Consider the following 22,264-nt stretch of genomic DNA (forward strand, 5'->3'; position numbering starts at 1 on the left):
AGAAAGTTCAAGTGCTTTTACATGTTTTAAATTTTGCATGAAAAATAGTTAAAAAGAAAAAAGAGGATGACATAACCAGTCTCAACAGTCTGAATGACACCAGACAACTGATTTATATTGTTCCTCACTGACATTTTCTAGGACACCCTTTCCATATATATACATACAAACTTTGTAAATGTAGAATCGACTTTCAAATGTATTGAAGCCACCTTGTATCACAAAATAATTCTTTATGAGATGCTTAAATGAATCTATTAAGGTTTTTCTGAGGTGGTATAAGTTAACCCAAGAAGGACCAAATTACATAATGATACATTACACAGCATTACCAAAACTACTTTTTTAAATGTGTTATTTTAATTCCTCACTTATCATGTAAACCATTAGTTCTCAAACCTGGTCAAAAAAAATCAGAACCACGTGGAACATTTTAAAAATTACAAATTCCCAGAACCCAGTCTAGATTTACTGAATCTCCAAGGCTAGGTATGGGGGTATCTTTATTTTTAAAGAACTGCTTAGGTGATTCTGGCATTCAGCCAGGTTTGAAAACTAGTGTTCTAAACAATATCACCTTAGATGCCTTTCTCTTTTAGGATCTGGATAATTTCATATAAATTTCATTTTAAATTTAAAGTCATCATAGTTATTATACAATTATAAACACCGATATACAGGGAAAAAATTGAATGACTTATTCAGAGATATCCAATGGGTAAAAATAAATCTTGAATAAAGTTTTCTATTCCTAATCTAATTCATCATACTAAAACCACTTTCCTTTCCACTAAATGCAGCATAAAGTGGAACTGTTGTAAATACAGGTAGTTTAATACAAACATACAAATGCATTTCTTCAAGCAACACTATAAAATGAGTAAACTGGTATAGATGACAATTTAGAATAGAATTTGAGATAATGATAACTGACTGTAAACTCAACATAAACAAAAACTGTGTAACAAACCTGTGTAAGACAGCCTCTTCTAAAAAATGGGGAAAATAAGGCTTACTACAAGTTAGGTGGATAGAAAGACAAATTCAATTCAGATGAAGTCATTTTGAGCTTCTAAGCTCTGAGAAAGATTTCAGTCTATATAATGGACTTAATGATTAGGAAAACAAACAAAAAAATCTAACAACAATAGATAAAGTACTTTCACTAGCATAATATAAAACTGAGATTTACACAACACTTTACCCAGATTTCCCTTACCTAAAGTATCCACTTCTGTAACTGACTTTGTTTCTAGATGGAGATCAATATCCTTTGGAATGGTTAGTGGCTTACTTTCAATGTGACCATTATATTTCCTATAAAAATCAGACAAGTGACACAGAAAACAAGTTACCCTCACTGTTATTCAAGTGTTTGTATCAAACTAACTACAAATGAGGTTATAAATTTCACAGTGAAAAAGAAGAACTTCTAATATTTCATCAAAAAGGACGTAAGGCACTCAAAAGTAGTTTTTAAAAGGGGAACTACAAAATATGGATGTAAATTATTATGAGAATATACAGATTACCAAGGAAAGAGTTACCTAAACTAGTGACAGAAACAAAACCTTGATTGCTAGCTTAGCACTGCACCCCATTTTTTCTGCTCTCTCCTGTAGATTTAAAGACAGCCCTAACATCTCTTTCCTTAGGCACAAGAGCAAAAGGAAATGAAGACAAAATGCATTTCACTTTGAAATTATACACGTACACACACACATACATATAAACAGACCTGTAGCTATAAGCAAGTCAGAGCTGAAAAAATACATTAAGATTTATGTGCATGAGAAATTCTGAAATGTGAAAGGCTAGCTCAGAGTTGCTTTTACTAAGAATCATGGATGGAGGAAAGCAACAGAATTCTTCAGGTGCATGTGTATTATTTCCAAATTTAATTTTTAAACACAAACATAAATCAAAAGCAATAAACTTTCAGTAACAATAATTATAATAACAAGAAACAATTTCACATTTGTTCTTGAGTAAGTATAAACTGGGAAAACCTCAGTAAAAATTTTAATTCACGTCAATAAATCAAATAATAATTATTGCTACTAAAACAGAATAGTGTTGTTAGTGCATCTTTCTGTAAACGTAAAGCATTTTCAACATATAAAAATTATTGTAAAAATAACAAAATTATTGACAAGGCATATAATAAGAATTCAAATGTTTATAAAATAAATACTGTACTACATAACTAAGTTTTACAAATGTTGACTATGGTAGCTGTGAAAAGGCAAATGTGGAACAGTTAAAAAGAAACACAGAAACTAAAAACTGACCTGGATTAAAATCCTGACTCCTAATAGTTATGTGAACTTGAACAACTCATTTAACTTCTTTGATCAACAGCTTCCTCATTAGTAAAACATAAATTACAATGACTATTTAGGGTTACTGTGTGGATTAAATAAGACTGTGTAAAAGTGTTTTGAAAATTATAATATTAGGCAGAAATATTTTATTAAAGAACATAACCACTGGAATACAGAGAAGGAGGATTTGCACTTAATATTCCAATGAGCTTCAAGGTATATTTGTAATGATAAGTGAAAAAGAAAATGGTAGCAAGATCAGAAAAGACAGTCTTTTCAAACTTCCAATTTCATGTCAAATAATCAATAATCAATAATCTTCAAAGGATATTTTTTTAGCACCCATATATCCATTAGCCCACGTTAACAGAATTTTTATGATATACATGAGGAATTTGGTGACAATATGTTGTCACTGACATTTTATAATATATTAGAATCACAGAATCAGAGCCTAAGAAGTCCTCCCCAGCTAAGGAAACTAAGGCCCATTTAGAGAGGCTAACTAACATGCACTTTCCTTGAAAATTCAATATAAATAGGGGTACAAAATTTTAAAGCTGGAAGAATCTTTCACAATTACTATGTTTGGTCCTTCTACTTCACAGATGAGGCTGCTGTGGTCTATTCAGTGAGGTTTGTTAGCAGGCAGTTTTCTTCAGAAACTTTAAGTATAATATTCAAGAGCCTGACAGGACCTAAGAAATTAATACTGTCCACCCCTTTTATTTAAAAAATGAGAAAACAGAGGTAAAAAGCAAATGAATTTGCCCAGTATCTGAGTGGTAGCAAAATCTGGAAAAGAACCCAGACCAACTGGTATCTTTAAATGAGTTGTAAAGACATGGGTTACGGGTCTCCCCTATTCAATCCCCCACTAACAATTCTTAAGTAAAATAATCACTTTTGTGCTTATATATTAGATTACTACACATTGGGTGCTCTTAAAGGGTGATTCAATATTATTTTAGATCATGGATTTTGATCTCAGATTTACCAACTGTTTATAGCATAATCGGTAAATGTTCCTTTAACCAAAGTACCAAAATATATTTACATAAATTCTATTAAATATTTGACACCTTACAAGCTTGGCAATATAACTTACCTATCTTTTCTGCTTTTCCCTTTTTGCTGCTTTCCTGCAAGAATTCTTAATTCTTCTTCTGTAGGATGTTGATACCAACGCAAACTAAGAGAAAAGTAATTCTTTTAAATAAAGAATTAAGATCACCAGAATTATTCACTTATTCTACAAATATTTGAGTTTCCTAATTGTGAAGACACTGCAGGGAAATATCAGGTGAAAAACTCTAATATGAAACAGATACTACTGCTTAAGTCTTAAAAGGTTTAGATTCAAATCCAGCAACCACTTACCAGCACTTACTAGATGCCAGACCCTGCAATGTTGTTTGTAGGTATTTTTCTCACAACTGACACTGTATTAATATATATATTAAGATCATATTGGCTTACTTTAACAAACTCTGCAGGCAAGCTGACAGAAGCACATTAGAATTCTCCACCCATTACATGGAAGGAATTGTTACTTGTCTTAAAAAGACAGTCCTTTGAATGCCCTCAAAACTACAAGTACTCTTTGCTTTCCTTTTCTTTCTTTCCTCCCTTTAATTTAGTTGGAGAATTCGCGAACTTTATGTGTATAAGGATTCAAGTGAATTGCTGTATTTACAAAACCCTTATACTCTTGGCTATAGCTAACCCTCTTCAGTTAGGGCTCCAAAAACAACTGACTGTATTTATTACCCCCACCAGCCAGTCAAAACAGCCAAACAAGTCATTGTTATTCCTTCCCAAGCCCCCACCTGCTCATTCTCAATTTCCTGTCTCACCTGAACTTTCTATCTGCCGGCCACCTAAATTTGATATTTGGGTTTTACCTTCAACATGCCCTTTCCACATATTATCATTAATTTGGTTCTTTAACTCTTAAAATTCTAAACTTGCCTACTTCCCTGAAAGGACCTTAGTTCAGCGTATCTTCCTCTCTAGCTCTGACTATGGCAAACTTCCCCTTCCTTTCCCCTGGACTAAATGCATTCTGATCCCACCTTTATTTATTTTTCCGTAATGCAAATCGTATCAAGCTATATATGCCTGCGTAAATCCTTTCCAAGACTCCTCACAGAGTAAAGCAGTGAGTAAGGCAGTTAGGCAAGGACTCTGACCAAGGTCCTGCTGTTATAAAAAAGAAACAAGACACCTAGTATTGATAGATCTTTCAAGTTTTCAACCACAAAAATCTAGGTTTTTAAAGTGAAATACCCCAATTTTTAAAAAATGCTACCGCTGATTTGCTGTTTTAAAAATACTGCTGTTTTAAAAATACTGCTGATTTGCTGTTTTAAAAATACTGGCAATTTGAGTAATAACTGGATATTTAATGATGTAAAGAAATTATTGTTAAAAATTTTTCACTGTAATAATGGGATTATAGTAATTTTTTAAAAGCGCATATATTTTAGAGATATACACTGAAATATCTACGAATGAAATAATAATAATATTTGCTACAAAATAATGTTGGGGGGAAGGAGAGATGAAGGGGAGCATAGATGAAACAAACTGGCTACCAGCTATTGTGATGAATACACAGGAGCTATTATATTTGTTATATATTCACGATATTATTCTGTCTATATTCGTTGTATACGTTTAAACGTTTGCATTAAAACTAAAACACACATTACAAGGCCAAATATAGAGTTTGTGACCTCCTATTTTCACAGCCTTTCACAATCTGACTACTGTCTGCTGCACCAGACTCACTTTCAAGAATTCTCCTTTTGTACATGACATTCTACCTAGACTAAATGACCTTTATTCCACAAATTCTTTCATCCCTTGGCATTTCTGCATATATTCTTCTCTCTGCTTGTAAACACCTATGCTACTACTGGCAAACTCCTAATTTACCTTTGATGGTTTATAAGGCAGTCTCTCTGTGGTATAATAAAGAATATACCTGGTCATTGTCCCCATTTCTTGGCACAGAGTTTCAAAAGCCCTTGAAATTTTCTGAGTGATAAGGGAGTCTTTGTTATGCTAATGTGGGGACTCAGGGGGGACCTCTAGATAGTTTTGGGAAGGGAGGCAGGTCACCAGAAATACCAACCACATGATTAGAGTTGGAACTTTCAGCCAGGTCACCTCCAAGAAGAGGAAGGGGGTTGAAGATTAAGTTCAATCACGTGGCCATTGATTAAAAATCATGCCTATGTAATGAAACTCCATAAAATCTCTGGACACCGAAGCTCAGAGGAGCTTCCTAGCTGTTAAACACACTAAAGTGCCTGAAGGGTGACATGCCCTGATTCCACAGGGACAGGACATGGAAACTGCTCCTTCCCAAACGCCATCCGATGTGTAATCTTTATAATAAAACTGTAATCACTGCACTTTCCTGAGTTCTAGTTGTTATACAGAATTATTGAACCTGAGGGGGTCATGGGAACGCCCTAATTGGTAGCCAGTAGCTGGTTGTCAGAAGTATGGCCCAGGGATCCAAAGACTTGCAGCTGGCATCTGAAGCCTGGGCATTCTTATGGAGGACTTTGCCTTTAACCTGTGGGATCTGTGCTAACTCCAGGTAGTCAGTGTCAAAATTGATTTGCAGTTGGTATCAGACCGGTTAGGTTAAAATGGAATATTCCGCTAGCTGACAGATGCTTGGAGTGAAGATTTTATGACTTACTTGTTTTTGTATACTTCAAAACTAGTACAGTGACTGGCATATAGTAAGTGCTCACAAAGGATCAATGAATGAATTCAGTTCTCCTCTTAGTTTAAGGGTTTTACAATAAAATATATCTATCCCAACCCAAAATTCCCTAAACTATACTTAACACGGGTAGGGAGGCACTTCCTGAAATTTCGATTGAAGTCCAGAATTTTAACTTACAGTCGATTCTTGTTATTCGCGGTAGTTATGTTCTATAAAGTCGCCGCGAACACTGAACCATTGTTCCTAGGGGAAATACAGGGTTAGGTTCCCACGAGCCTCTGGTCACAACATCTTCATCAATCAATCAATACATACCCTTGTTTTATGTGTGTTTCTGTTTAAAGTAGTACCTTATTTAATATATACTGTTGATTCACTAATATTAAATTCATGGCCAACAGTAATAAAACTCATGCGTGAGCAAAGCTTTTCTAATAACTGTAATCATAAGTATAGTATTTTCCTGATTTCTGTGAATATTTCTAGTGAATTTTCTCTATAAGGCATATCATAGCCTTCTTGCGCTTAGGAACACTAGATATCAAGCACTTCAGCACTACATGTGGGGGCCATTTTAAATAGCGAAGTCACCAACAAAAAGCAAAAATATGAAAAACATGGCACTAAATAGACCACAAAAAGGATACTTGTTTACAATATGAAAGGTACAGCAAGAAGGCCTCAGCTAGGAACCTGGGCCTCAGCTGGGAACAGGCCACTCAAATTTTTTACCATTCTGCGTATGTCTATAAATGACCTTGAAAGCACCACAAGTATGGGTTTTGGGGTTACAAATAAATTTTAGCAAGTAGGCAAATCACAAGTAGAGAATCTACAAATAATGAGAATTGACTGTATAACATTTAGGAGAACACATAAGCAATAACTCATTTATAAAGACTAAAATTAGTTGTTTATTTCTTTGAGAAATAATTATCAGTGAAAGACTCTTAGTACTATAGGAAAACTTAAGTTACATTTAGAATCCTGTAATAATAAAATATTATAAGATCCTTACATTTTCTAGGACCCACTTTCTTTTAAAATATTCTCAAACTTGTTTAATCTTATTTTGTGAATCCATTTTTCTAAAATGAATTGCATTTATTACGTTCAGGTCATCTTCATTAGTAACAATTACTGTTCAAAGCTAGAATCTAAAAGTACCGAGTGCTCTCAGGGACACTTCCAGTCTGTTACTCATCTATCCATCCATCTACCCATTCATCTATCCACCCGTTGATTTATCAGACATTTATGGAGCCCACTACGGTCAAGTACTCTGCCAAGCAACGGAGATATAATCACCCATAACAAAGCCAAAGTCCCTGATTTCTTGATGTTTATATTTCAGTTGGGGCAGAATTTAACCAATTTTTGAAAAGACAAACATCATATATTGGATACTACACAAAAGAATCAAATATGTAGTGAGAATGAGAGACAAGCCTTAAGGTATTGGGTTACAAAACCTCTCTGAGATGACATTTGCCCAGCAAACTAAAGAATAAGAATGGAGTGCGAGAGCATTCCAGGCAGAGAAGAGTATGTCCAAAAGCACAAAAGCATGAAACAACTCAGAACAATGCAGTAACCAAAAGGGCAAGGAGGCAGTAGCACCATGTACAAGGAGAAACACATGAGGGAGGCTGAAGAGATAACAGGGAACAGGTCATGCAAAGCCTCTTGGGTCCATATGGAGTGTAGATTTTATGCTAAAATAATGGTTTCAAAGCAAGAGAAATAACTTGATTTACATTTTAAGATTTCTTTTACTGCTCTGTGAATTAGAACAAGGCAAGAATAGCACGGAAATATATTTCATTATCAACAGTTCTTGTAAGGTAAGGAATGGAAAGAAAGGATGGAATGAAGGATGATATTTACATTTCTGATTTGAGGAAGATGGTGGTACATTTTCTGACATAGAGTAGAGCAGGAAGAAATCAAGAATTTAAACATGCTGAGTTTTTAAGTACCTATGAGACATGAAGTGAAAATATCAAGAGGGCTACTGTATATTAGAATCTAGAGCTCACAGATAACCTGGGGCTATTACATAATTGTGGTATTTAAATCCATAGGCATGAATAAGATCACCTAAGGGGAAAATAAAACATGGTAGAAGGCTAAATAGTTAATAAGGAAGTGGGAAAATCGAGTTTATGAGGACAAGTATGTAACAAATTCAGCATTGATGGAAAACAGGGAAATAGGCCCAAAACTAAGGAATAGATATGGGAGGGGCTTTGTTTTTTAAGAAGGAAGGGAGGCAGAGTTGTGACTCTTGTTTATTTTTTGTTGCTATTATTTTTAATGGGAGACCTTAAAAAAAAAAAGTGTGCTAACAGGAATAATCCAACAGAAAGGAAGCAATTAATGGCAAAGAAGAGAGGAAATGGCCAAAGAAAAAAAGTCAGGGTGAAGGTTAGAGGGAATGGGATATAGATCACAAATGCTGGAGTTAGGTCTTGATAGCAGGATACCTCCTCCATAGGCCAAAATTAAAATATATAAACATTAAAAAAAAACAAAGAGACGCTGCACGTGTAACTAGGGTTGTGGGTTTGATGGCATGAAGATGAGAGCGACAGGCTCTGGTTTCAAGAGCTTAGAGTGAGGCTGAGGCAGGCATGTATAAATGAAGAGAGGATTTGGGTTGAAAAAGCTGTCTGAGAAGTAGAACACACAAAGACTGCCAGGTAGCATGGAGTAGCCATCTAAGGACATGAATTCAAAGTAAAACCTAAAGGTACAGTTGCACAATTTTCTTCAACAGTCAGTGCTTCATACACAGTTTGATTTCATATCATATGATTCCCATCTACTAAACTTTAAGTTCTGGTCTCAATTTTTGGTCTTTTCCTTTGCAAAATGACTTGCAATTTGCTTGCCTCTGATGCACTAGGCCTTTCAAATATGGGCTTAGAAGACAGATATAAAAGTTTATCAGCCTTAGATTCGATGTTAAATAATGGTTACAAAAACACAATTAGAGAAAAATGCTTTATGTTAAGCAAAAGAAGCATGATGTAAAAATTACACATGAAATAATCACATCCATGAGGGGAAAATAGGAATAGAAAAAATTAGAAGGAAATACAACAAAATTTACACAGAGATTGTCTTTAGCTGAGAGGAATATAGTTTGCTACCTCTTATTTTTCCTTTTTATCAATTTACCATCTTTTTTCTAAATCATAGGCATGTATTCTGTTAGTAATAGAAAAAAATTAAAAAAGAGTAAGTATTAATAGAATCTCACTACAAAACTGAACCGCTTGCATTTAAGTTAAATTGTACTTTATGACATTTACTTTGGCTATTTTCACTTATATTCAGACTGTCAGCATGTCTCAGATAACAAAGCCAACTTGGTGTTATACTCCACTAAATCACTGAAATAATTTTTCAATAATTTTCTTGCATAAACCTCTTACATAAAGTAATATCAGGCTACAACCTTTCTTACTAAGGAGTTCAAGAGAACTGAAAAAACATATACCAGAAAATACAGAATGTACTGACCCAGATTCTTCAAAAAAAAATTTAAGCAGCAATGCCATTTAAAGCAAACTACTTAAAAATTTTTCAGAAGTAAAAATTTCAGAAATTTAAAATGAAAATCTGAACATGAACAAATATGGAAAAGCTTAGTATTGAGAGAAAGCTAAAAAAAAGCTTTAATACATAAATAATCATACAAAACTCTTTCACAACATAGGCCACAACATAGTTTTAGTCTCCATTCTAAATCTCTAAATAATAATTTAGAAGTGAAAAAAAAAAACTTAAGGGAAAACAAACACCACCTAAAACATAGAAAACCTTTCAGTACAAGTAACTAAAATATCATTTATTATACATATACATTCTCTTGTTATTTATTGGAAAATTTACTAGAATATCATGACATTCTGGAACTGGAAGTTAAGACAGCTAAGGCAGGAGAGCAAGGACTCAGGCATTCCATAAGGGTAGTAGCTTAAGGTTTAAACCTTTCCCTTAGGTCATAGGTCCCACCTACCGTGCATTTGAATAGTAGGTTTCTCTCACCAAAGGGAATTTGCAAATTCTTGGATCCAGCAACAAGCAAAAAGAGTTAAGAGCAATTGAATAGGGTGTTTTCACACCTTCTTTACCCAATATAGGATGAGACAAAATCAGAATAAATCCAACCGTAATATATTTTGAGTCAGGGACATATGAAGGGAAGTAGCTGACCAAAGTGAGAGCCTAGGGGAATAAAGGGGTAGAGAAAAATGCATAAGGTTTGAGCTGAACAATCAGGAAAATGGAAAGCAGGTTCAGCAAGGAAGCTATAAAGGAGAAAAAGCAAAATCCTACTCTTCATGCAAAACCCACTATTCAAATGTACAAAGAATGTAACCTATCACTTACCTCTCCATGAAAAGAGGGGCCAAGCAAACTTCAAAACAAAAAGGAACTTTAATTACATTAGAAAGTAGAGAATACTTTGGCTACAAATCAGCGGTATGCTGGACATAATAAATAACTAATGTCTTTAGGCAACCTGAGCAATGGTTAGAACGAATGTTCCTTGCGTTAGGGAAAGCAATTCACAGTAAAGGTAAAGAGAAACCAACTTTCCACAATTTTTCTTTCCTTTGGGGAGGAAGGGAAGAGTAGAGCAACCTAAGAGCACTAGACTCTTCATACCTGAGTTTTTCAAGGTCAGTAATACTTGCTCACAGGTTATGGCAAGAAAAATTTTGCTGCTTAAATTCTTGTTAAAGCAGGAATGCCTCAACAGTCTGACAGTTATATAAAAAGGCATGTAAAAAAAGGAGAATAACATTTTCTAGAAGAAAAACATTTATCTATTAAAAAACTGGAAGAATGCAATACAAAATAATTATAATTTAGTAATGTGGAATAAATTTAATCTCAAATGGTGAGGAGAGGTATAGTTTTAACAGATGATATTTCTTAAACTCTTCTTCACACTTAGCATGCTTTTGGTAATCAGAAAAATGCTGATGTGCCTTTTAACTTAGAATAAAGGGTGACTGTAATCCTAGAGAAGCCAGAAAAATAAGTAAAGAGTAAGTAAGTAAAGAGAAACCATATACTGCTTATAACCTGAGGGTATCTTCTAGAAGGCTAAGCACAGCTAGGGAAAAAAGGTAGAAAAAAGAAAACCTTCAATAAATTACTCTATAAACTGCCAGCAGAAGTCACAGTGGTTGTGGAAAAGTTCACCTCCACCAAATTCAAACCTTGGTTCAAGTATGTCTGCTCCAGGACAAGGGTCTGGAATCTGATGAGCAGTCATAAATCAAATAATTACTAGACTATGAATCAGACTTCCAGCATAAAAGGCCTGGATCTGTTTCATTTTTCAGTATGTGAACAGGAGTAAAGTTAAAATTTTCTCATCTGTAAAAATGGAGACAATATCACCTACAGCAAAGAAGGACTAGGCACTTACCCATCCTGCTTTTACTTCCTAGGTACAATGAAAAGTGTATTTCCCAGCCTGTTGTGCACTTTGGCCTGAACCAGTCATAGGGCTCCAGACTATGTAATGTGGGCAAAAATGATATATCTACTTCTAAGCTTGGCCCCTAGAATCTCCTGAAAAATCCACAGCCCACTCTCTCTCTACTTGCCAACCGGCATAGCATCTAATAGAAGGACTCCAAAGCAGCAGAAGGAACAGAGGAGCCACAAGACAGAAGAAGCCTAGAATCCCTAAGTAACCACCTGAAGGATAGCTGAATCCTTGAATCATCATTTTGTGAAGGATCTACACAGAGAGCTGCCTGACCCGTCTCAGGTACCCCCATTTGACCCTGATTCCTGTCTGAGGAACTGAGTGAGAAACTTTTATTAAGTTCAGACACCAAGATTTATGAGGTCATAACATATCCCAATACATCTCTTCTTCCAAGTTCAGAGTGTAGAGATCCAAATGAGATAACAGAAATAAAAATTTTATCAGTTCAAAGTTCTATAACATTGTAAAGGTAATATTTATGGAATTAAACCAGGCTAAAGACTATGCATTATTTTTTTGAAAACTAGATATCTACAATACTACTTACAATATATAAATGTTATTTAACAAGAGCTAGAAAACCAGTCAATTTTTAATATAAAAAATCAGCAGGTTAATTTATAAGCAAAAACTGCTAATTCCTTCAAGGTACTGACTTCTTCAGGAAATAGGCAGGCTTACTCATTAAGTCAACATAATACAAACAGGTGCCACTTCACACCTTCCATTCTAAAAGAGACAGAAGCTGATGAGAGATATGGACAGAAACTAATTTACATGATAAAAAGAGAAGCCATAACTTTTAAGAAAAATATGAATACTTACAATTTGAAGATATGATACTAGTGGAATAAATATTAAGTCGACAGATACCGAAACTAAAAAGAAGTTTCTTCTGTCATACCCATGATTAACCTATCGTGGTATCTACACATCTATTCACTTGAATAGTTCTATTAAATAGCTATTCAGTATAGTCACTCCCAAACCATCCTACACTATTCATAATTTTAAAAGTCCTCATAAGCCTCTCCCTTTAAATTTCTTCAAGTATTTTAGAGCCGATAATCTAAGAAGGTTCTCAGATCTTTCTCCTTCAACTCAGCAACATCATATGGTTTAAAATGCAAACTGTCATTTCTGATCAATAATATTTTTACATGAGCAATTTAGAAGAGATTTTAGATTTTCTTAATATTAAAACAGTATCATTTCATATCACAAAAGGTTGGCAAAACAATAATGATCCCAAAATGATAAAATCAATATTCTTATTCAACAGAGTTAGGCAACATTGAGCAATATAGCTTCATGACCTAAAAATTTCAGAATTAATATTAAAGAAAAATAGATGATCTTAAGAACACAGAGCAAAAAAAACAAAAACAGAGAGGAAATGAAACTAACTACAGCAGAAGAGTAACTATTACTAGAAAATCCTGATTGGTATCCTTGAAACCTGATTTGGAATTAGAGACAGCATTAATTACCACTAAAGTTAATCTATTTATAAAAGCAAATCAAGATCACAAAAAACATCAACTTAACGTTTATTTTTGAAGGTTGAGCTCCTCTTCAAATTAGCAATATATATACTTATGACACATACTTGTCAAATGAGTAAAGATTTTAAATATATTGTTCCAATATTAACAAAGAGAATCAGTTTTCAAGCTCTGAAATTTTAGTTTTATAGAAACAAATGTGTTGCAGATTACGTAAGAAAGTAGAAGTTGCCTATAGACTAAAAAGGGACATGACTGCAAAGATCTTTAAAGCCAAAAGAGACCTGGAAGTCTCCCTGGAGACTCATCATAAACAAAAATCTAGAAATGTGCAATTCTTAGTAGAAAACAAGCTACCTTAATATGTATTTTACCTAGTTTATTAATTCAGATTCCTTTTATTTAGAATTAATGGTATTTGCCCAGCAGATGTTCACCCTTTCATGATCTACAAAAAAGGTTTTTGCTAAGCAAAAAAAGGAAGCAAGGTTGCACAGGGCATAAACGTACATAGTTAAAAACTAGTCACAGATGATTTACTTTTTTCACTTATAAATAGCTTTGATGAAGCTTTTATTTAACTTCACTAAAACTTCAGTCATTGTTTACTTTGCTAATAAAATATACATTTTTAAACTGCTGTTCTCTCACACATTCCACACACATGTGTGTGCCTATCAGTGTTCAAAAAAACTTTTTAAGCAGTCTAAGTAATATTTTCCTATATTTAAACACTGATAAGGAAAAAGTATAAAGCATTAGAGAAGAAGAATATACTTAAAACTAGAAAATAAATTTAAGCTTTATGGATAGAATTGCTTATTATTGGTCTTGCAGTATATGAAATCATTACGAGGATAACAGCTATCCATTGCTTTCTAATTTCCAACGGTCTAAACAGAAGAAAATTGATATACAAATCAATAATAGAATTTGGTTATTTATTAGAGACAAATAATTGGAGCAAAACTATAGTCATGGTACCAAATCTATAATTTACCTTTCATAATTATACAAGGTTGTGGCATGTATTTCTGTATGCAGAGTTTTACTGCTTTTGCCTCACTACACCTCCTATATTTACCTTCTTTACTTTTGATTTTATATTTTTATTGTACAAATTTCAGCAAGGTAACTTACCTCCTCTGCAGAAGGAGGCGACAGTAGTAAGCTTAAACTGCAGTAAACAAAATTAAAATCCTACAAAACAACTTCATCTCCTCCTCACTAAATTAAAGTTTAAAATTATTTGCAGTAAAACAAAGAGCCCCTAATTCTCATAATAAACTCTCAAGTAAGTCACCAATAATAGGATATGTGCTTTGAGTCACTTTTTCCAACAATGGTAAAAATATTTAAGCACTTCCATTTACAGTCTCTTCCTCTTGTTGACCAACTTTTATTAAAGGTAACTAGAAAAGTCATGTGATAGTTCCAGTGGCCATGGACAGAAAGGGATAGAGAAGGAAGGGACTAAATTCTTGACCATGACCCTATTACCTTTGTACTAAACAGATAAACTACTAATATCTCAAGTAAGAGAACTAAGGAAGCTAGATTTTCCTCATTATTTTCCTTTTTCATGTTTTTAGAAAATTGGAATTAGCACTTCACTTCTAGGAAGTTAATCAGCCTGGTAAACTAAACAAAGATTTGAAAGTGCCAGTCAGAATCAGCCTATCCTTGCCTTACCTGCCATTACAGAGTAGCCATCGAGCAAGAGAATAGTGAGGTATAATCTTCTGCATGACACTGGCCATCACCATGGTAACAACCAGCTGTATACCTATCACACCCTGTGTAAAGAAACAAACAAACAAGTTTAACAATGAACGAATTTAGATTTGAGGACATTGCTGAAAAGCTTTCTATACATTTTGAAAATTATACTTTAAGAAAGATGGATTTACTACCAAAATACATATTATTCTGCCATTTAGGTATTCAAGACCACGTATGTTTAAACTTAAAATACGTGATCTCCTCTCATAATCCTCTACAAGTTAAAGTAGCATACACATTCAAAATCTATTCCCAAGAAATGTTCTCCATTACTTAAGTGTACCAAAATGAAGTGAAAAATGGTGATTTTGTTTTTTTCATCCTTCTCCAAAGTTACTCTATTCAACACACTTAAAACACTACCTTGGCTAGGTCTAAAAGCAGTATGCGTTTTTTTTAATTCTAGGGTGGTAGTGAATGACTAAAGAGCATTAACTATAGTAAGTGTGATAGCAGAACTGGCCTGAAAGTCACTAGAAAAAAAATTTTAATTCATGCTGTCATCACCAACTTCCAGTGGGTGGGCCTTCAACAAGGTCCAAAAATGCCCGTAGTTTGCTCTCATCAATCCCTCTCTTGTTCTCCGTAATACCTAATTCAAACCTTCTCCCACCTCCTCACACCTCCAACTTCCCTCAAACTATTTTTTAAAATTCTTTTTGTTGAAGTATAGTTGATTTACAATCACAGCAAAGAGATTCAGTTATACATAAATACATATATACACACATATATATTTTTTCATATTCTTTTCCATTATAGGTTATTTCAAGATATTGAATATAGTTCCCTGTGCTATACAATAGGACCTTGTTATTTACCTATTTTATATATAGTAATTTGTATCTGCTAATCCCTAACTCCTAATTTATCCCCCCCACCAAACTTCTAACTCTCTACTCAGTAAAGAACATCTTCCAGTTCACAGAGAGAGAAACAACAGCATCCAATGAGAACTCTCACTTGCCACCGACAAGCTCACAATCACTTGTATCTGCACCCTTCTTCTTCCACACCCTCTAGAAATAACAGAGCATCTTCAGTATAAAGCAAATCCCTCTATCTATGCTTCAGAGCAAATCCTCTCATTGATTTTCAGGAACCTTAACCAACGAATAGCTTCCCTCCTGTATCTTCCTTAATCTCTTCTCTATTCAAATCCTTCCTATCAGCATTTTAACACCTTTCACCTTTCTAAAAAATACCAATAATTTTCCCTTATTCTACAGCTCTCCCCTTCTTCAAATACGTAGCCACTTTGCAGAAGACTTGTTTTCACTGTTTCTGTGTTCTCATATGCCCACACAGTTCCCATCTGACTTCTGCTTCGGCCCATTCCATTATAAAACACCTACAATCACAATCACTTCATCTTGCCAAATTACCCTTCCTTATCTTAAATCTCAGCAGAATCCCAACAAGGTCTACCAAATCCCTTGCTTTACTCCCACCTAGATGACCATTTCTTTATACTCCTCTTTGTTGGCTCTTCCTCTATCTAAGCAGTCCAAAAATAAAGTTGAATTCCTACCTCAAACCTAATATGCCAAACAAGTGCATTAAAAAAATGTTAAAATGTTTTTTAAAAAGTAGTATAGTTTATCTGGTTTAAGAGCATGGACTCTGGACCCAAACTGCCTGGGATAGAATCTGCCATCTACTAGCTGCATGCCTTCTGGACAGGTTATTCAAACATTCTGTACCTCTATTTCCTCTTCTATAAAATGAAGCTAATAATTCAACCTACCTACTAATCAAGCTGTGGTTAGTAATTGTGCCTGTTACAGAGTAAGCAGTCAATATGAATTAGTACTATTTGTTGTTATTGTCATTATTATCACTATTATGGGATAACTTGTTTTTAATTTCAAGAATAGAGGAGACTTTGCAAAAAAATAACCAATGTTACTTCTATAAAAGATAAATTTAAAAAACAAAATAAATGGAATCATACCATAACAAATGACATGTCTCCTAAGTGATAAAAGAACACAAAAAAATTTTGAAAAAGTCAGGTTTCATCGACTGTAACAAACTGTTCAATCGACTGTACACCACTGTAACAAATGCACTATCATGATGTGGGATGTCGATAGTGGAGGAGGTTGCGCACATGCCAGGACAGGGGATACGGAACCCTCTATACCTTCTGATCAGTTCTGCTACGAACCTAAAACTGCTCCAACAATATGAGATTTTAAGAAAAATCAAATCCAATTTATTCACAGAGAAACAATATAAACAATGTCAAAAGACTAACTGGGAAAAAGTATATGTAACTCATATCACAAAGGGATAATTCACTTGTTAGATATTATATAGAGTTCTTATAAATCAATTAGTAAAAGAACAAATACCTAATTTAAAAAGAGGAACAAAAATGTACTTACTGTTCTTTAAAAAAAAGTAAAATGGCTCTTAAACAGGACTGTTTTTAAAATGCCTTTGAAACCTGCCTCAACTCTGGTTTCACTGTGGATATTTTAATGCCTTAAATTCTACCAATTGGGTTAAGATTCAGACCACTTTTATATTCACCTAACATCAAAGGTTACATTTTTACCTTTTTTCTTTCACATTTCCTATCACTTGAATTTACTATCCTATTTTCTATGTAGATTGTGATAGAAGTTCTGCAATCTCCATACAATGAATGCCGCTACAAAGAACTCTTTCAGGCAGAACAAGGCCAAGAAATATATTAGCAAGTAGGTGAGAAGGTTAGTCTATTTGAGATTATAGACTTAAAAGCAAAAGATAATTTTTTTAGTCAGGGAAAGTTTTGTGGACAAAGTGAACCTCAATCTAGCCTTGAAAGAAATGTGATAGTATCACAGTATCTTCAAGGTCATTTAGTACAATCTCTCATAAACATATATAACAATTTATTAAAGTGTAAGCTCTTTAATAGCAGAAATCATATCTTAGTCACACCTAATAAATGTTACAGGTATTAAATGGCATTTCAGAAAGACTGATCTGGAAGATATATATATGATGGACTGTGATGAACTGGGGAAAAGAGGCATCTTGCCAAACTCTCCTCTTACTCCAAATCACTAAGCATAAACTGCTGATAAACCCACTACTGAAGAATGTAAACCATGTGAAGGCAAAAACAAACAAAAATCAGCAAATTGGACTGACTAGAATTAAGAATAGCAACTAGGCTTCTGCAATGATCCAGACCAGAAATGATGATGCTTTAAATTACTGTGGTTATCTCTGGTACTCAGAAGAAAAATGCATTCTAAGGATATTGTTGAAGAATTCAGAGACTGATGGTATACTGAGGCAAAGGAGGAACTAAAGAGATCAACCCCAAGAAAGGCAAACATCATTCTCAATGTTGTAGTTAATGTTTGACTAAAAAACATTCAATGGAAAAGTGTAACTTCACTCCATTCATTTACCTTACTATGCCATTTCCATCTTTTTAAATGCAGTTGAAAATACTCTCTCAAAACCTCATCTATATACTGGGTTAAATATATAATAGAAGTTTTCTTCCAACTTTCTAATAGAAGTCAATAAATCTTTCTGAGAATGAATCAGCTGTTAGGTGACTATATATGTGGTACTGAAAGAAAATATGTTGCTTTTTTCCCAGCACAAGAATCTACCTAATTTTTTTGAGAAGTAATTTTTAAATTATATGGAATACATGTCCCCAAAGTTATTCCTTTTCATACATATTTAGAAAAGAGTCCTTGGAATATATTTTCAAAATGGCAACCATTTTATAGAATTATATGTTATCAATTTAATATATTATTAATGCTAAACTTAGATCAACTTTTGAGACATTACTATACAATTGACAATTACAGTGTTCATGCCAGGGATTAACATACTGAAATATAAAGTTTTCAATTCATTAACTAAGAGACACAATCATTTGAAATTTAAAAACAAGCCATTTAAATAACCTGCCTTCACTGACCAACTTAAATGTCTATGTATGTCTAAGTTTATACAAAACAGAATTTTTGAAATGTTTAAAAACCAAATTTCCTGAATATTTTTCATTATTTTTAATTAAAAGATAATGCTTAAGTAAATTTAAGCATAAACAAACATAAATTTCACAAGAAAAAAACTATTAAACTGGGTAGATATGCGCTGAAACAATAAAGTCCATCATGGCTGAACTCTCAAACACACAACCATATGGGTCATTGACCCAAGTGGCCTTAATGGTTTTATTAGGGCCTCAAAACAATAACTTGACCAAAGAGATGGTTTCTGTCTGGATTCATTGCCCCTAGGCCCCAATTCTCTTGATAACTGGAACTGGGGAAAGTCAATTATGAAATAGCTCATAAGCACCCAAGAAGGGTGAAACACTGGGGCAACTTAGGTTTCAGCCTTTCCACATCTATTAACCTGAGGCCATGAAGAGCAAGAAAAAGTTATTTGCCTTTAGTCTACAGAAGAATGATCATTTCAATTTTTGTTAGTAATCGTTTCTGGGTAGGTTAAAAAAATTCTTACCAAGGAAAATTAAACAATTCTACAAGAAATAAAATATATCAAACAGCAGTATTTTACCTTGCTTGACAATACTGACAATAAAACTCCCCAAACTTAAAAACAAACATGTTGCAATTTTTTTTTTTTAAGATTTTTTTTGATGTGGACCATTTTTAAAGTCTTTATTGAATTTGTTACAATATTGCTTCTGTTTTATGTTTTGGATTTTTGGCCGCAAGGCATGTGGGATCTTAGCTCCCCGACCAGGGATCAAACACAGAAGTCCCAGCAATTTTAAAATTCAAACTTGGAACAATATTATGTCAACCTCAGCGGAGTTGACATTTTGTTTTGTTTCATTAAACTAGCTCTGCTGCTGACAACAGACTGAAACAAAGTATACATTGTTTAGCATCAGAAGGCAAGTCAGCATACATACTTGGGACTCACACCACCCAAAGGGTTTTAATTATCACCCCCCTTGAATAAGTAAGAAGGGAAATAAAAGAAAGAGGCTGTTACCCAATGACGTTGCTATTTTCGGTTTCTTAACTTTTTACATATTTTAGTGATAGCTAGACATGTTGAAACAGACTTCTTAGAGATGCTCAAATGATTTATACTACAAAAGAAGGGGTGAACTTTGTTATTTCAATCTAGATTCACATAAAACTTAGAATTCACACACTGAGCATTTAAGCAAACCATCTCTGAACAATTTACAAATGAAGAAATCAGGGTCCAAACAGCAAAGACCACAGAACTACTCAGTCACAGACTTATCCAGAACCCAGACCCCTAATTTCCAAGCGAATGCACTAAGTCGTTTCAGTGCATTCAATGAACATTTATCAAGTAACAAACTACAGGCACTGAACCACCTGCACACAATAGGGAGAAACAGCACAGTCCCTGCCATCAATGAGCAACCAGTCCACTAACAGAGTAAATGGACCCTCACAATACAAAGTTATGAGAGGATAGGCACAGGATTCTATGAGAACACAGCAAGAGAGAAGAGAGAGAGAATACTAAGGGCAAAAAGCTGTGAAACGGGATGATGGAAAGTAAAGCATGAGTCAAGACTCGGTGGAATCAGCTTGATGAACCATCAGTGATATCTGCTTCACATAGGATGACAGTAGTCCAAAACCAGATACTAAAGGGCAACACTTACAGGTTTAGAATTTAGCCTGAAAACAATAAGGAAACCCATGAAAAGTAATATGACCAGATCAGTATTTAAGAAAAGTTGCTCTGGATCCCATGTCAAGACTGGATGAGGGCTAACCCAGCAGCACTAAGACAACTGCCCAGGTATGAAAGGAGGAACTGCACTAAAGGTAGTAGCAGTACTGCAGGAAGGAGAAGTGCAGCCTCTCTTACATTGGTGATAAGAACTATATAGAATCATTATATATTATAGTGACAAATGAGTTAGGGTCTTGGCCAAACAATGTTAAAAATCTATAAATTCAAATTATGTCACTACAGAAATTATTTATATCCATAAATGAGAAAAGCAAACAAAAATTTAATTAACAAATATAGGCTGTCTGCCTAACATACATCCAATATCTTACTGGCCATTATTAGAAACTTGGCAAAGGACTTCTGTGTTTCACTATTATAACCCAAATACTCAGAGCAATGACATTTAGAATAATTCAAGGCACATAGTAGGGTTGAAAGAACGAATGACACTACTACAAAACCATCTGTCTTAACAGAACTTAAAATCCAAGATTATCATATTAGGTAACAACAAATATATTAAGACAATGTTGGAGCACAAAACTGCATAGTACTATGAACAACAGTTACAGAAATTCAAAAAATTGAATACAAAAGTTTCATAGAGTGGATGAGTAAACTGAAATCAAGGAAGGGACTTCCAGGCTAAATGACAAATGTGAACAGAGTAACCATGGGACAGCAAAAAGCTTAACTCAACCAAAGCAGACTTTAATATATGACAAAGAATTGTGAGAAATCAGATGAAGACAGAATTTCAGATTGTTAAAGAGTCTTTAAAACCAAGAGGAGGCATCGAGCTGAGGTGTCTATAAAGATCACCTTGGAAGGCTTTTTAAACAGTCAGGGGTAGGAGAATAAAATAATGCAAGTAACCTATAAGGAAAATCAGACATAGCAATATATTGAGCAATTAAAGAGAAAACCTAAGACTAAGATAGAAACAGTTGAAACTAGGAAGGAAAGAACAAAACTAAAACTTGGTCAGTAGAAAACCAATCAGACTTTGAGTGTGACTGACCATGAAGGAAAACAACTACAGAATAAAACAGGATTGTCTCAAAGGTTATTTCAGGATGCTTTAGTTTCAGTGACTGGCAGAATCCTAGAGCCACTGACAAAAAAGGTGTAGGCTGAAGGAAACTCAAGAAAGTGGACTAACAACCCTACCACAGGCCTCCCACCTTGGCTGTATCCTCAGCCATTCAGAACACACACAGAACATGTTTCTCTGGTACAACCAATTCTACATCAGACAGACTGGCAATAATCAGATTTGTAAGAGTTCTATCAATTAATATACAGTGAAACATAAGCTATCAAGTGAATCAGATGCTCGAGTTCACTAAGTGCTCCACTCCATTACTGTCTTAATGATACACTGGAAGTCAAATTATAAACAGGCTGCTTGGTACGTAGTGATTCAGAGCAAAAGGCATCATTGAGGGATATTTCATTCACGTAGAGATGAAGTCTGAAGAAATACACAAAACAGCCCTCTAGAGTATAAAATACTCCAACACTAAATAGTTCTGGATAAGTATGTCCAATTCTGGCTATTTAAACTGTTTTTCTCGACTTTCAAACGACAAAACTACTTTCCAATCCTATTTCTTTAGACGAAAACCTATCTAAAATTTTCTCTATCTTTTGACAC

The 22,264-nt window shown here is 34.2% G+C and overlaps 1 protein-coding gene across 10 annotated transcripts in view; it reads right to left on the bottom strand.

Annotated features, from left to right (window-relative positions):
* The window catches only part of TMEM161B (transmembrane protein 161B), a 69,022-nt gene that overhangs the window by 33,499 nt on the left and 13,259 nt on the right, over positions 1 to 22,264 (bottom strand). For 3 of the 10 annotated variants that reach the window (XM_082377658.1, XM_082377656.1, XM_082377659.1), the window contains exons 2-4: positions 14,791 to 14,894; positions 3,433 to 3,516; positions 1,220 to 1,317 (exon numbers count right to left, since the gene is read on the bottom strand). In XM_082377658.1, coding sequence (XP_082233784.1) covers positions 1,220 to 1,317; positions 3,433 to 3,516; positions 14,791 to 14,894 — 286 coding nt within the window. Of the gene's footprint in view, positions 1 to 1,219; positions 1,318 to 3,432; positions 3,517 to 6,249; positions 6,316 to 10,099; positions 10,309 to 14,790; positions 14,895 to 22,264 lie in introns of those variants that run through there. The other 7 variants (XM_082377665.1, XM_082377663.1, XM_082377661.1 and 4 more) reach the window with 6 other exon arrangements.

The sequence above is a fragment of the Balaenoptera borealis genome, assembly GCF_965194805.1.
Source record: "Balaenoptera borealis genome assembly, chromosome: 2".
Taxonomy (NCBI): Eukaryota; Metazoa; Chordata; class Mammalia; order Artiodactyla; family Balaenopteridae; genus Balaenoptera; species Balaenoptera borealis.